The 17,113-nt window shown below is 35.9% G+C and overlaps 2 protein-coding genes across 4 annotated transcripts in view; both read right to left on the bottom strand.

Moving 5' to 3' along the window:
• ClC-a (chloride channel protein 2) overlaps positions 1–17,113 on the bottom strand; it is a 33,320-nt gene that overhangs the window by 12,013 nt on the left and 4,194 nt on the right. The window contains exons 1-2 of one of the 3 annotated variants that reach the window (XM_018514967.1): positions 2,290–2,594; positions 1,939–2,026 (exon numbers count right to left, since the gene is read on the bottom strand). The exons of the other annotated variants lie outside the window; for them this stretch is intronic. Of the exons in view, the coding sequence (XP_018370469.1) occupies positions 1,939–2,026; positions 2,290–2,438 (237 nt within the window). The 5' untranslated portion in view covers positions 2,439–2,594. Of the gene's footprint in view, positions 1–1,938; positions 2,027–2,289; positions 2,595–17,113 lie in introns of those variants that run through there. 3 annotated transcript variants of the gene reach the window in all.
• Positions 7,677–11,874, bottom strand: LOC108765988 (uncharacterized oxidoreductase YjmC). Its single transcript, XM_018514971.1, has 2 exons — positions 10,850–11,874; positions 7,677–9,198 (listed from the first exon to the last, which is right to left on the bottom strand). The coding sequence occupies exons 1-2, from the start codon at positions 11,198–11,200 to the stop codon at positions 8,350–8,352; spliced, it is 1,200 nt and encodes a 399-aa protein (XP_018370473.1). The 5' UTR covers positions 11,201–11,874; the 3' UTR covers positions 7,677–8,349.

The raw sequence follows: 17,113 nt of genomic DNA, 5'->3' as shown, positions 1-17,113 counted from the left end.
AGATTATACGCGCTATTAGAATTTCCTCAAATCCACCTTGGACGCTTTGCATAAATGATATAAATCAGAGTCTTCTGCTATCAGGCAATTTAGATACCTGATGTAAATTAAAGCATTTATAAGAGATATCAGCAGACTGAACTAGTTTATCAGTAGACTAACTAATTTATAATATAACGGTCATTATAACTATTTAGACGATATTAAATTTGCTGTATATATTTAATAGTGTGAAATTTGGCAACGTCGATTCGTTGATCTTTGCCACAATTCAATCGCCCGCAAACGTTCTTGCATTATAAGTACTTACAAACGTCACTGAGACTCCGCATTTACACCGCCGCGAATTATGAAACAGTCGCAAGAATCGTTCGCGATTCGTTGGCAGTTGATCAACTGGTTAATTGCGATGACTAATGTCAATTGTTACCGCGCGTTGTTAAACCATGCCTGTCGGGAAACGTATTGTTTTCGCGAAATAACAGTCAGTCCGAGTCTCGCAATTTTCAATTTGTAACGAGATATAAAAAAGGGACACCTGTCGCTCGTATAATACTTGACAGATTACAGCGGTTACTTAATATCGCATCGTATTATGCGGGACTGCCAATAAATCGTGAACGTCCCGTTTACTTCAAACCTGCCCGAAGTAAATCGTAAATTTCGTAACGCAAGGAGATACCGTAGTGCCTAAGCAGGATTACGTGAGAAACATTTATTGTAGGCTTCTGCCGCCGTATATTGTATAATGCATTTTTGTAAGTATATTTTATAAAATATACATTACAAATAAGCGTAAATACAATTGTAAGAAAGAATTACATCGTGCGAAATATCGCAGCAAAAGCATGTGTGGATTTATGCTTCTTAAATTATGCAGATATTTATAATCGATTAAATTGAAAATCCTTTTCATATGGTATTCTGATAAGGAACATACATTTAAAAACATTTCTGATTGAAAATGAATGAACTGGAAGATTTTAATCATATCAATTAGAATTCTAAATTAGAATAGTCTATCTATTCTCAATTAGAATTATAATAGATTCAACCAGAAAATTCTGATTTGTCCCTTTTCAATCAAGATTCCAAGCAGATTTTCTTGGCGCTAATAAGATAACGCGAAATATAATAAAATAATATATATGTTAAATGTCGAACTAGACATCTTAAAATTATGTCGTTAACTGTTAGAAGCTTTGCATAAAAAGAAAATATGCACGTTCCTTCAATGCAGCCGTATCCAATAACCATCTCGCGAAATCATTTATTTGAAATGTAGTCTCGCCTACTTGGCAATTGTCCAAAGGTCGCACTATTGGGTTCAGTGTTGCAGAATGCAGTTTACGAACCATAGAAAATCTCAGACAAATCGTCGCGTCGTTGCGTCAAAGCTAGTTAAGTCGGTAATTTAATTAGGCAATATTAGTTCCAGACGAGAAACGTGGAACTTAAAGTACATCATAAAAGCATATATCAAAGCGAATAATCTGCTAAAATCTTTAACGATTATCGTATATATATAATTTGAATATAACATCAAAGACTAAAAAACTAGACAAAAAAAAGAGATATATTACAATAAATATTCAACTTAACGCATAACGGATGTTGATAAATAGTCTTGGATCTGTTTGCAACAATATTTGCGGTTTAATTGTAAGCTGTGGTCATTAACGTTATTAGCAAATTTTACTGCAGTAACTCATAGTCATGTAATACACGATTGAATAAACGCCTTTGGCTATAAATTTAAAAATCATCACTAAAATAAAGTGTATTTCGAAACATTGGAAAAACTAGCGATAAAGCGTTTTAGTGCAGCTATTTCCAAACTGCATGCTCATATAAGCAGCATACGCTAATATTTGCGGTGACATCAAGGAACAGAAGAAGACTGAGAGGTCAGCCCATTTCCAAAAAAGAATTGCTTACAATCGTGTTAATATAGTCGAAAGGATCGAACTCTTGCTGCTCTTCATCAGCATATGCTGGAGGACACGGATAGAAAGCTTGCGACGGTCTAAAAAAAGATTCCAAGTTCAAATTTTACTACTTAATATCATTAATCTCATTCTTCCATTTTTAAACAATTTCAATATAATATTAGAAAATTCTGAATTGTTCATTTGCTTTTAAATCCGCAGCCAGTTATTTGTTCTTATCCCTTTCTTTGAAAATTTTTTTAATTTTACATCCAAATATTGAATTTTTTTTTCTCAAAATTTTGATGCTTCTTTGCTTTTTGCTATTAAGATCAGGGAGGAACATTCCGCGTGAATGTACCTGTGTGGTCGATTCCGCCGATTTTCCTTTAACTTCGCCATTAGTCTCGTGAACTCCTCCCATTCTTTATCTACTTCCTCCTCGCTACCTTCCGGATGGTGATGTAGAGTCTCCTCCAGAAGTTCCTTCTTCACGGTTTGACTCGCCATTTTTGCGCTGTCCGTTCGATCGCGTCGATTTCACAGATTATGCACCCGCGCGCGTGCAGTCGTTCGATATTTCCTCGCGATGCATTAATATTTTACGACATCCTCCTCCTCTGCATGCTAAATATATAGTTCCATATTCCCCAGGGAGAATGGAAGAATCGATTGACAGCCGATTGTCTCGCTTCGCCGTGCCCAAAAGTGTTTTTGCGACGAACCAATTTTCTCGTAATACATTGAATTCGTAGTGTTTCGACTTTTCTTTCTTTTTCGTAGAATAGTCGCAGTAAAACTAAAAGCGATCTGGAGCCTTTCCGTGGACGGGGAGGTAACGAGGAAAGAGACTGGCACCGTAACACTGACACCGGATATACGCTGAGAGAAACGCGACAAATCGGCAGGGAGGAACGTAAAAAGTTCGAGAATCGCAAGCGAGAACTCGTCGCACACGAAGTCAGTGAGTCACACTGACAGCGAGACGAGAGAGCCAACCGTGCAATTCTCAGATAGAAGGCCCTATAGCCTGGTCCAATTTACGGACTCATTAGATCGCACTGACAGCCGTCGACGTTGCACACGTACATGCACGCGCGATTTTCCCCCCACAGCCGGTTAAATTGCCCATTGTCACCTCGCGTACGTCGTAGTGCTGGAAAAAATCGCTACCCTCTTGTCAAATTCAACATTTTAATTTAATTCGAGTATATTAATTCAATTCAGAAATACAGTGGTCACTATTTGCCTATGAGAGCAAACTGTGTGTGTGTGTTTACATCTACACTTATTTTTTGCGTTAATCAAGTCGACCATTTTATAATTTATTATTTAAAAGATGCCAGTAATTATCAATCAACGTCCTACAACATTTTGATTCACGTTGTAGACAGAAAGAGAGGATTAAAAGTTAATTTGCGTGCAATAAGACACGTATGAGAATGAGAAAATTTTATGCTCTCTCAATTCTGTGTAGGCAACAGAAATTTATAAAAAAATTATGCGTTATAGATTGATTGTAAATGTAACTGATTCTATCAAAGTATTACCACGAGAGGGATCTTATTGGCGGCATTTCTAGTAGCGACTGTACGAAAGCCGTACACGGCAATTGGCTACTTCCCTCGACGAGGGCTCGTAGGAAGCTGCCTTCAAAGTCATGAGTTATCATTGACCAAAATTACCACGTAATTTGATGGATGATCGTCTTAACCAGCGCCGGCCGTCAGCTCGGATCGATGACATCTCCGATGTATCTCGGTGTTATTTTTAAATAATAGATGTTTAATTCTATACGGATTACTTGCAATATCCATCCGCAACTTCACAGTATATGACGAAATAAACACAGCTCGTGATTGATCCATAAAGAACGAATGTAAAGTTTATAATTTTGCAGTGGATATTAAATTGATCTTGTACCGTCCAAAGTAACGTATAGTCACATGATATTAAAGATGAGATATCGTTACGTACCTCCTCGCACGGTGGCCGAATGTAGAGTGATTCTCAAAAGCAAGATGTAGAATAATTAAACAAGATCCGGCCGCAAGAAAGGAGCTAATTGTTGACCAATCGGGCTGTAAAAGTCGTTTGTTTGTCGTCTTATTTCTACATTGGACACCGAGATGTGCAAAAAGATAATACTGTACGCGTAGTACGCTCAAAAGCTCCGCCGAGTGCGCAAATTTGCGCTACACGATAATGTAACTTCCGATACGCCTCTTTCGTCACGGCTAAGACTCACAAAATGTTTTATCACGCTTATTCTTAACAATCTTAACCATGTCAAGGAATTTGGAAATTGCCATGCGAGAGAAATAATAGCAGAAGAAAAGAAGCGGCAATTGATCGATATCGATAAACGTTACCTGCATTTCCAGAAATATCCAATCCATTTAAATAATATAGACGGACGGCAAGTATCGCTTATATTTTCTACACATCCGAAAGCACGAAGCACAAAGACTAAACTCATAAAAATACAAAATGGGCCATATATACGATATATCTCTTTGGCGACTGATTGGTTGGTCTAACAATTAGACATTTTTGTACGTCATAAGAAAAACGTCAGAAGATGTCATAAGAAAGACGTCAGAAGATGTCGACCTTCTTCGATTACGGAAATACTATTTCGCCGAGTTTTGCATATTCATGATTGTGTTAATTAATTCATTTCTGCAGCGCGAGAAATTCGTGAAACTGCATCGAACAGAACATTGTGAGGCGATTCGCGAAGAAATCATGTACATTAAGCACATTTTTGCCGATCGCGATCGCTGATAACGAATATCAACGACAATCGTAGCAATTAATGAAGATGAAAAGATGCGATGAAGAATCCTGAAAAGTGCGTTGATTCATTGTCAGTATAAACCCGAGATAAATTTCTTCCGAGAACGAACTGACCTTTCAATAGTCTCCGAGTGATTAACAAGCGTTTTGCATTCTCGCGCACCAACATCATTGTATGAGAATTAATACGTTTTTTTTTATTTTTATACTTTTCCTTGTGATTCGAATATTTTCGATATTTCTCATCTAATGTTCTCACGTGCTTGCTTTCGCACGTGACGGAAGTTCATCAATCATCGCAATATTATGCATCGTCATTAAATACTTTGATTTATTAAACCTGCTATATTAAACTCGCGATTGCAGTTACAAAAGACGCGGATGTGAATACACGAATCGAATGTTATTCGTTAAATCACAATGTCTTCCCGTTTCGCCATTTTTTTCACGTGATCTCGCTTAAGTAATAAAGTCTTTATCTTCAGATAACTGCAAAGCATTTCTTACGTACAAATAAAAGATATAGAGTATTTATAATGTACACTAGAGATATATCAGCGTGCGTTTCATTCGACAAACATTAAAGGCGGTTGAAACCGTCATGGGAATGCAAGTCCCAGAACGCCACGGATGTCCCATGGGTTCCATGACCTCCTGACAGTATGTTAGATCGCAGTGAATTAGTTAATGCGAGTCACATGGAGCGGCGATGAATTATCGTGCCCGCGATGTATCAACAGTGCAGACGACTGCATTTTGGACAAGATCGTTTGTCCAGTTATTGGACCTTCCTTCCTGTTTAACCGCGACGGAAAGATGAATCACATCGTTGAAAAGAACACGATAAGGGCTCAACAATCCTTATCGTGTTCTTTTTTCCTCCAACAGATTGCACGAGCGTATCATTTGCAAATCACATGCGTATATGAAAATTTTACCGTAAGACGCAATATTAAAAAAATTTTTAAACGCGATGTAATAATGAATTTAAATTTTGACGATTAATAAAATAAATATAAATTATTTTTTTCAATTATATATCTAGAAAGTTAAATATTTTACAATTAATTACACAATAAAATTCTAGCAAAGCATTAATATTTTTTGTAAATGTTTTTTGCAAAACGCGTTCGTGGATTTCTTTCTTCGAAGAACTACCTATTGATAAGGAAATATATATCGTGATTATTGAGCGTTTAATCGGAGATTCAACAAAGAGATAAGTCTAATTAACGTTAGCTATGATGCCATTAGCCGACGGCGTTTTTAATGAGTCATATAGTTCTTTCTCAGCAAATCGTGCTTTGTTACTAATTCGTCGATCATCTATCTGAGTCACAGGATATAAATTATGCAAATTTTTAGAAACAAGTTTGAATTTTTATCTTCGACTTTATCGTTAACAGTGATAACGTATAACGATTTTGTGCAACAACATATTTTTCATTTAAGTATTTAATTACTTCTAGGATCGACGAGCCGCGTTATCGCATGAAAAAGCAAGATGGAACAGCGTTTCGTTCCTGTCTGCTCGATAATACGAGGACAAACAAAGCGTGCCGAAGATAACTTTTGAACCTCCTGTGCATTTGCTGATTCCGTCGGACTGAAAAATATGCGGAGTCGAATCGCTCGTCACGGTCGCTTATCTCACAAAAAGCAAAATGTGGGTATGGGCAGTACATTCATTTTAAAAATTAATGCGTAAATTTTTCTAGAACGAAAAATTCCGTTATGCAATATAATAATAGGTTTAAAGAAACGACTTTAAAGAATAGATTCTAAGATTCACGCTTATCAATGGTTAATTAACGCGTGCGTATTCGTGAGAGTTTATCGTAAAATCGCTTTTTTCTTAAGACTGATTCTTTTCTTCACATATAATCGCTTACGTAGATTGTCTTTTCGAAATAAAGTCAGTGGTGATAATTGCGACCAACCTTCGGCACGAGAAGCTCTAATTTTATTGTACTCGACGAACACTGTAGTTTATAGCGCTATTGCAGAAGTATTTACAATTATTTACGAAATTTCATGAGATTTTTAGAAATACACATACGAGAGAGATAATTATAATTCGATTTGTTTAACATATAAGAAACCATAAAAAACAAATGTCACGTCAGGTTTCTATCGACACATGACCGAGAGAACGCAACATTGCAATTTTAATTCCCATCTCAAACACGCAACATATATTTGTGTGAGGCGATCTTTCGATATCATTCGACAGGAATTTTGTCAAAGAATTCTCAAAGATCTGTTTTTGTAACGAATCTGGTGGGAAAATCAGGTGTTTCAGTGCTGCTTAAGAAAGATCTGTAACAAAATCTTTGACGGAAAATTATTGTAAAACTCTGACTCTAAATCTTATAAAACGAATTAAATTTTTTATCTATTCATTCCGTTAACTTTTGATTCTGAGAAATTAAAAACAAATGTTAGCAATTATATCTTGTTCTCTTTTGATAGGAACTGATAATGTGAACTCAAATCAGACGCCGCGTCTATGTCGCTTGATAACCCTATTCACTGTTTTCGAGCTAAAAAGCGAGCAAATTAATAGAAGAGTCTTGCTAAATCTAAAATTAACTTATAAGAATATATTTTACACGAATACTGGTAAAGAAAAGGAATGTTGTAATTTAACATTATTGTATACAATGGTTCTATTTTTTATGGCTAATCTAGTGTATACTTTTAGAACTTACGTAAGATATATGATATAGGTATATGTTTGGCGAAAGTGAGAAAGAGAGTTCTGCAGGAATAAAAAACTGACCTAATATTATTATAAGATATATATATATATATATTTTTGTATATGTGTACATACATATTTTAATATATATTATATATTAAAATCTATACTGTAAAGCCACAACCAATATAATTGTTATAAAAAATAATATTTATATTCGTATTTTATTTATATTAATTTATGTGCGCACAAAATTTCTTTTCAAAAAAGGCCCCACCGCACAAGCAAAAAAATGTAATTAATTTGTAGTACTTATAAAACAATGACCTTAAATGTCGCATGTTTTGTGACTTATTTGTTTTCAATAATCTGCTATATTTCATATTATCGACACCCACTCGCAAAGACGTAACGACTGTAATCGAGAACGAGCGGACAAGTCCAAGGCCGTCATCATCATCGAATGGCGATCAAATCGCAGCGCTGGTTATATCATCGTAGCGAACATCGTGTCTGCTCAAATCATCGAATTGCACACGCGATCTGATTTGCCTCGGCATAAATATTATTCGTACAATTCTGAGATTGATATAAATGTCTCATTGGCTTTCATAAGTAGATCTTACATCAGTCTTGTTACGTTATATTTGGAAGTAACCATTTCATAAAGCGCATATATGATCATTTTTAGGTGCAATTCAGTAGAAAATTGTTAAATATTACATAATGTTCATATATCAGTATCAAAAAATATATATTCTTTGTATTTTCTTTATCACAACAATTAAATTAGCGTTTAATTAATTTTCGATTATCTTTCATACTCTATACTGAGGTTTATTAAAAATAGACGAACGATCGATATTATAAAAGAAATGAGATCAGATAGAGCAGATTAATTTTTTGTTGATAACTAAAAAATCAAACGGATTTAGGTATAAGTTTCATCGATCGTACGCCCATGTGTTTAGCAAATTCTTCCGAGGCCTTTAATTGATTTGGATGATACGTGATTCCGCCCTCTGTATCGACCTTTTTCATGTGTTGTCTTTCGGGATCACCGGCGATCAGAACCGGCTTCTCGCCGGAGGTGGGTAGGTCTCTCAGCTGTTTGAGCAAGATTGTCAATCTCTCTTTCGATCCGCGCGCAAAGGCCTCCGGATTAATGGCCATAAAGCACTGTCCGAGATCGGCGACTCTGTCACTGGACTTCCAAGTGCGGATGTTCGGTCCGAAAAGACTTCCGCTCAGAATACCGCACAGTATCTCAACCATCAGACCCAGACCATAGCCCTTGTACCCAGAACTGTGTTCATCGCCACCGAGAGGCATCAATAAAGAAGCTTTGTAAGCCTCTTCGGAATCACAGGTCACTTTTCCGTCGGATCCGAGTGCCCAGCCCTCGGGAATGTCCTCGTTCTTCCGAATGGCCAACTCGATCTTGCCCAAGGCGACGGCGGTGGTCGCCATATCGAGAACAAACTCGTCGCCGTCGGAGGCGGCCATGCCTAAAGACAAGGGATTCGTTCCTAGAGCGGATTTCATGCTGCGCGTTGGTGCCATCAGCGGACTCGTGTTGGTACAGGTAAAACCGATCAGTCCTTGTTCCATCGCCATCATGGTGTAGTAACCACAGATACCGTAGTGATTAGAGCCACGTGCCGCCACCATGCCGATACCGAATTTTTTGGCCTTCTCTATGGCAAGCTCCATGCAATACTTGCCGATCACTTGACCTAACGCGTTTTTTCCATCAACGAGGGCTATCGCCTGAAAGATATGAGATGCAAAACATCTAAATATTATAGCTATACAAAGTCGTCTATAGTTCCTAAAGTCCGGCGAGTCTGCTGGAATTTGAAATCGTAATCTAGTTTCGCTTTCGTATACTTTTCTGCAAATTTACTTCTTTATTGAAAACAAAAAATATTTTATACGCGAATTGAAAATAAAAATATTTTATACGTGAGTTTCTGAGTGATACTAAGATTGCGTTTATTGCGTTTGCTAAACACGTATCACGCTCGACGCACTCGAGTGAGGTAATCATATTATACACGCAAGCGCACATATTTTCGATGACATCTGCAATTCTCGCGAGTAAAGATACGCTTCGAAAAGTAATTAGAGCCGTGCTAATTATTGTTCACACATTTATTACCGATCGCCAAATTACCGGCGCGTTTATCCGATAAATTATCGCGCACGTGCTTCCGACCATGCCGTGCCGGCGATTTTCGCAATGCTGTTCTAAAAGGTAATTACGATGGCGGTAATTAACGTTCGTGTTGCCGATTGTCAAATTGTCAATAGAACTCTATTCAAAAAGTTTCTGTTTTAAGGAAGATAACACGAATGATTTTATCCAGTTGAGCACAAAAATACAATAGATATTATTACAATAGAAAAATGACTCAATTCAATAATGAAACATAAAATATGAATGGGCTATTGGAGCCTTACACAATAGATATTGACACAAAACAACCGCTTTACAGCGCAATTACAATTACTTAATATTTACGATTGATTGAAAACACGATAAAGGAAATATGTAAGATACAAGAGTCGGCGACAAATGCCTTTACCAGAAAAGAAAGCAAATTCTATTAATCAGAGGAACGAATATCTTATTAGGTCATCAGTTGTTAAGATATGAAGGTCGATTTTACAAGAGCGGCTTCAGAAAGAAGAGAAAGAGTTATCCCGCCATCATTACTGTGGAACAAGTAAACACCATTTTTTATGGTATCAAATGTACAACCTTCTTACCATATTGGCTCGAAAAACATTTACGTCATTGATGACATTCGCTGCAATCAATTGATAACGAATATGTTTATACAAATATACGAATAACTTCATACATTAGAAACATGAACGATTATAAAATTTCGAAATGAGTGTAACGAGTGAATTATACGATTTAACCCCTTTAAACATGATTTTAATGAAATCAAATTAAAAAATTTTTTGTTTCAATTCAATAAGAACTTTAATAAGTAATTTATTAAAAAATAAATTTTTTTTTTTAATTTAGACTTTTAATATCTCAGATGATATCGATAGTACTAAATAATTTCAATGGATATAATGTCTTCAAATCTGATGTTACATATACACAGGATCTGACAGGATTAAGGACTTAAGAACTTTAATAAGTAATTTATTAAAAAATTAATTTTTTTTTAATTTAGACTTTTAGTATCTCAGATGATATCGATAGTACTAAACAATTTCAATGGATAATGTCTTTAAATCTGATGTTACATATACACAGGATTTGAAAAAATTAAGGATTCTCTTGCCGCGATATTCAAATTCCACCAGCAGCACCGAGAAAAGTCCTATTCTTTTTAGCTGAACTGGTGCAAAAGTTCAGCTAAAATAAACAGGTTTAATGAGAGAGATCCGTGCGAACCTGAAAATCAGTGACAATCTGCGGTCGAGCGGTGGGATCGGTGATTCTGTTTTCGATGTCCGTTACATACATCTGCATCCGGTTCATCCCATGGCTGAAATGACCTCTGTAATCCGCTGTCATTAGATGATGACCGACGGCGCGCGCGTCTTCTATCGTGGTACCGGCCTTACACATGCACTCCTCGATAAACCTAATGACCTCGTCCTTAGGGACGACCTTCTGGCCGTAATCCTGATTTCCGGTGGACGTCATTCCAGCGACAACGGTGCGCGCGCGTAACGGCGAACTACTCGTTAAAAGTTCCAAGGAACGACTGAAAAGCGTCGCTTTACGTATTACAGTCAACATCTCTCGCCTCTGATTCTTTCTGTCTGTCGACGATCGTACGACCCCGCTTTATCACACGGTTCACCTTATCGAGGACGGATAGCTAATTCGCTCTATCAATCGAAAGTTAAATCTTATGCATATCGTTGCCCTAGTCACGATCTATTTACTTTGTGTTATCACTTATCGATCGTGGCGAGAATTATAGGTGCGCGAGTATCTTTAAATTTCTCCTCGATGTTCGATTTTAATTCATATAAATTGATGAGCGCAAAGCACTGATTGTAGACAAGAAATCGACACGACTTTTGTGTTTTTATTGCGTTTACGCAGTGAAATAATTCTTTCGTTTTTTAACTCTCTGTTCTGTGTATTGTCGAGCTTCCTTATTTCGTTTAAATTAAGCGCCAGATTCAGAGGAATCACGTGATTGACGTTAGGTTGGTCATGATTACGTGTCAGCTGTTACAGACTCAGGCGAATCGATATTCTCCACTTACAATGATTTCCTTTCATGCACAGACTTAACTTCGCAGAAGAGACTGTCAGCGACGCTAATATTCTCTTCTGGGAAGAATTCACGAGGAAAAAGACTTCTGTCTATACTTTCAAATATAACGTTTGACGTGTTCCACGTGCTACGTTCGCTTATACACCATCGAGTCGTCGACATTGGCGTTGACTAATCAAACATTGGCGAAACTGTAACGCCTCTGTTGGCGGTAACTTCAAACGCCGTTATCATTGTTGAAACAAAATCATCGACAATAAAATTAATCGAGCACATGACAAAATATCATCTTCGTGCAAACCGAATATTTACATCATTCCTTTGCATTATATTTATACACATATTGCACAGAACTTGAAATAAAGATTAATCTTAAGATTGATATCTGCAAGATGGAGAAACATCTACTATTTTTCAGTAAAATAGATTATTATGTAGTATTACTTTTTATACATATGTCAGATTTGAGCAGATATCTCCGGTTACTTCTCACGATACCAATGTCGATAGATTAGAAAAAAAGATGGCATTTTTTTGTTATAGAATTCCTTCGAAGATTAAAAAATACGAATAATAAAAATCAATTGTAATTAACGATAATTATAGCAATATAATGAATTCCTTTTTTTCCAGATGAAACATCTTGACGTTTAAACGTTGCAAATCGATTGTTGAACCATCTGCGATATTCGCTCCGCACGATTATAATTATAGATTTCTGATTCTGGAAAATTAGACCGCGGATATGAATCGCGTCGCGAACAAAATACAAAAAGAAGTAGCGCGAGATCGGGTTACGTAAAAAAAGACATGTATTCTTCTCAAGATGCATACGAGATCGACACGGTCCATCCACGTCGATCACGCACGTGATCCGATTACGCACGGATTGGCGTTTTATGCAATCGCCACGACACCGGACGTACCGGACATAAGAAATAGAATAAGTTCACAACAGGGCGAGTCACGCGACGTCACAATCGATTCGTCGCGTTCGTATCTATAATACTCTTCTCAATTACTCTTGCAAACTTCAAGCTAGATTTGTCGAATCCAGCTTGAAGAAACTTTGATACAGGGCATATATAGGGTCGAATTAAGACTCATGCCATCCCTATGCAATCAAATCATTGCTGTCCATTATTCAAATGTAATCTAAATTAATCAAATTCTATATTATTATGTTGTTCAAGAAACACATAAAAGTCAATAAAATATCGAAATAACTTTTTTTGATTCTTAATATCAATAAACAAGTTAAACTTTGTAACCAAAAATAATTATTTTGACTTTCATAACGTTAAAATAAAGTCATTCTGACTTTCACTTGACTTGATGTGTTTCTTAAGTGGTTATTGTCTTCGATGGACAATTTTTTCAAACATTTGCATCAAAAACTGGTAATTTAAAAAAATTTTTTTAAAAAATGCCACCTCTGCATAGCTCAGGTTAGCCTAGGCACTAATACGTCCCTGTGCGTACAATGTGTTAACAAAAACAGTCGCTGTGTCAGGTCGAACCGTTATACTTCGCAAATGCATCGAACGATTGACTGTGATTCTTTAAATCAATCGCATGACGGACTGTATCATTCGTGACTGCAAGAACTTGTCATTCGGCCACCTTGAAACTGTGGCCTTTCGCTATTTTGCAAAATTGCTTATCATAATACTATTCAACTCTTTTAAATTTCAAATTCACGAATTATGTTGCAATTCAAAAATAGAAAGAAAGAAGAGACAAAATTACAAGTATTTGCAGTCTTCCTCAAACATTTTGCAATTTTTTTTGTATAAATGGCGGAAGTTTGCTTTGATTCAGTAAAAAGGCCATTGTTTCACAACTATAATAATATATCCTATTTATTTGTAAGAGAGATTTAAAGATTTCGTAATAATATAAAAATATTTTCACTCTCGATAAAGAAACGTCATATTTTTTAAAGTTTTTTAATTCTAATATAATTTTATTTTTTACTATAATCTTAGATACACAACAACATTATTTTAAACGAACGTGACGCGTTAATTGCATGTGTTTCAGAATGCAATTTGCAACATTATCGTGGGATTAATCGGTAATTATGTTTCCCCCGCGCGAAATATTTGAGCGAGATAAGAAAGTAATTCTTCGGTTAATCCGACACGACAGTATGAGTGGTCACAATCGCTCCAGGCGATTCTCGTCATCTTCGTCCCAGAACTTTCGCGACCCCAAACGGTAATTAATCTCTTTTACAAAACTGTTATCGCCACAAGAGGCGATTCTAGCTTTCATCGTTTTTGTAAATGACCGACATTGTACGTGACATGTGCAAGGACGTCTTATCGTGGAATTCTAATCATAGCGATATAATTGACTTATTATTTTTCGTTCTCATTGGGTGCTTATCTCGTTCGCGAAAACGAGACGTTCTGCAAGAATATTAATACGCGACCATAGATAATAAGTGAGCCCATTGTTATGTAATATTAACAAATTGGAGTAAGAGGGAGTAAGTTTGTAATACAGGGATTTTAATTAGAGATCTAATCGACGAAGTGATTAGATTAGTTAGCGTATTGATAGAGTGAGTTTTGATGACTGCGTATAGAGTATTATGTAACTGCACATCGCGCATGGAAATATAATATCATTAACCTAATTATTAATCATGAATATTTATTTATTATAATTGTTGTCACAAAAAATTTTACAGGCCGTGTATTTCCGTGAAAGAACATCTGAAGCAATCGATCGTACAACACGTGCATATCTCACGTCAAAATCAAATCGAAGCGATTTGCCAGTGATTCATATACCGCGGCATACATTTGTGAGATTACATCATAAATATTTAATTTCATAAACATGATTACGAGTTAAGCAGTGAATTGGCTGGAAGAAAACATTATACGACAGCGATTCGGAATATTAATTTACAAAAAAAAATACTACAATCTTATAAGCGCGATGAAAAACATGTTCTTTGCTTTTTATTAAATTTAGTTGTATCAAATTAAGAAGTGGATAATTTAATAAGATAAATATTGAAGTGCATATGATGGCACACAAATCACTTTTTCATTATTAAAATATAATCGAAAATATTTCACGAATCGATGTAACGTTAATTGGTAGATAAATTATACGAGCGGGAATAAATGTTTTGATTTGAAGCATATTTAAGGATGAGCGTAAGGATTTATGGCGTTAATGTCGGCTTTAATCACCGATGCTCTGTCTTCTCCCAATAACTCTCATTTAATTATAAACACGCATTACGATTATCGAGATCACTCACGTGAGAGAGAGTTACAAATTATAGGTGTCGAATTTTAATCAAATAACTTTTAATTGCTCAAGTGTCGATCACGTGCAAAGTAGCATGACGAGAGTAACGCGATTGACAGGATAGATGGAATTATCGTAATCAGTCACGGATCGACAGAACGATTAGAAGAATACATTCAGAAAATACAGAAGAACAGAAAAACAAGCTTTATGAGAGAACGTCTTTTCTTACGACGAATTTGTTTCATATCTTTGCTAATTTCAAAAGACGTATTTTCTTTTCTTTTAATCCTATCTTTGGCAGTTTTGTTCTACATAAAATCGGAATGACGTAATAGGCATAAACAAAAAAAAATAGGAAGATTATCTCGAAGGTTATAAAATTTCCTTAAACACTCCGTTCGCGCGTTATGGAAGACACGCCTATAGTCTTATACAAGTACTTTGTTTCTTTTGTGTGTGTGTGTGTGTGTGTGTGTGTGTGTGTGTGTGTGTGTGTGTGTGAACGAGTGTAATAAAGTAAATTGCTCTTTACATTAAGAGGCGAGATACGATAAGCGTGCTCGCAATTTAACAGTAATACATGCAGACTATATTAATAATAGGCGTCTTTAAATCATGTAATTTACATAATTGTTCAATTTTTCTTAAAGACCACAATCTTTACACTTAAAAGATTCTTACACTTGTTAACAAAAATTGTATTTGCGATTTTAAAACGTCTTCACTGAAAAATTACAATCTCGACGTTTCCTTTATCACAGCTGATCTCCTTTCATTTTTTATAACAGTTTCTATCAGGTCGTGATCCAAAATATCAGTTTTATCAGACTATGAGGAAACGGAAGGGAATTCGCAGGTGTTGCATCTGTGACTAAGGCGGCGAGTTCGCAAAGAGCGTGCATATGCGAAAAATTTTGCAAGTGACGTACACCAGCACGTACATGGGATGACGAACGGGCGGTTAGAATTACACGATTGCACGGGGTGTTTCGCATGGCGATGCGTTCGAGGTCACGATGCATTGTCATCTCGTTCGGAAGCACGCGGAAAGCCTGAAAATCCCGGGCAGACTTGGCAGGCGCACTGACAAGCGATCTCGCGGATCTTCTCTACCGACTCGTTGCAAAATAGAAAAGAGAGCAGATGGAAATAGAGAGCGGCATTAGAATCTGTGACCCTTTTCGCAACAGCTGGACAAACTTCGCAATCTCAGACTGAATTTAAGTATATTTCATTGATCTAGGTTGCGCGAAAATATTTTTGTTATCACGTTCCATTTCAGCGTTGCGGATTGAATTTTTAAACATGTTCTATGTAAATAGAAGCGTGTTGTAAATAATTTACATTTCGTTAAAGTATATTGATTAATTTATAATATACATTACTAAAAAAAAATTCCAATTTAATGATATAAATCTATGCAAAAATATAATTAAAAATCAACTTTGGAATAATCAACGAATTAAAGAATGTCGATATGCAAAATTTTGCGAATGATACAGAAATACGTATACTTACTTTTGTCGCATAAGTAGATTAAATAATAAGATTTCTCTGATAAAAAGGATATATGATATGCATTCGCTGTGAAACTACATCCGTAGTATCAAGCCGATCGGAAATGCTGTCATTTCAACTTTCTAAACATTATACCGACTTCTCGCAGTTATTACTAATGTATTTATATCATGCATAATATCATAAAAAATACGTAATACTATAAATATTAATGTAAAATTTCATGCATATATTAAAATATAAAAAATGCAACCGCGAATAAAAATTAACCCATTTGTATATATTAACTCACCCTGAAAATATTAAAACCTCGTTAATGACACACAGATAAAAAATTATGCCTATTTTACTATATTTATGATCCGATCACAGAAAAGCAATCTTTTTTTTGTGTTCATTGTAATTGTAGGTTTGTTACGCACGTCAGTGGGATTTTTCATTGCAATAATCGAGTATGCATTTCTATTGGGTCATGCACTTCCGCTGCTGACGTACGAGTCGACGATCATCGCATCGTAAGAAAGCGCGAGGATGCACGCGAGAAAGTCAAGCACGTGCTACTGATATACAGGTTCATCCAAAACGTATTTTATCGATTTTGCGAACGTGTCTATGAGTAAAATATGACT

This window comes from Trachymyrmex cornetzi, unplaced genomic scaffold, assembly GCF_001594075.2.
Source record: "Trachymyrmex cornetzi isolate Tcor2-1 unplaced genomic scaffold, Tcor1.1 scaffold56, whole genome shotgun sequence".
Taxonomy (NCBI): domain Eukaryota; kingdom Metazoa; phylum Arthropoda; class Insecta; order Hymenoptera; family Formicidae; genus Trachymyrmex; species Trachymyrmex cornetzi.
This window is presented reverse-complemented; position numbering and strand designations above follow the sequence as displayed.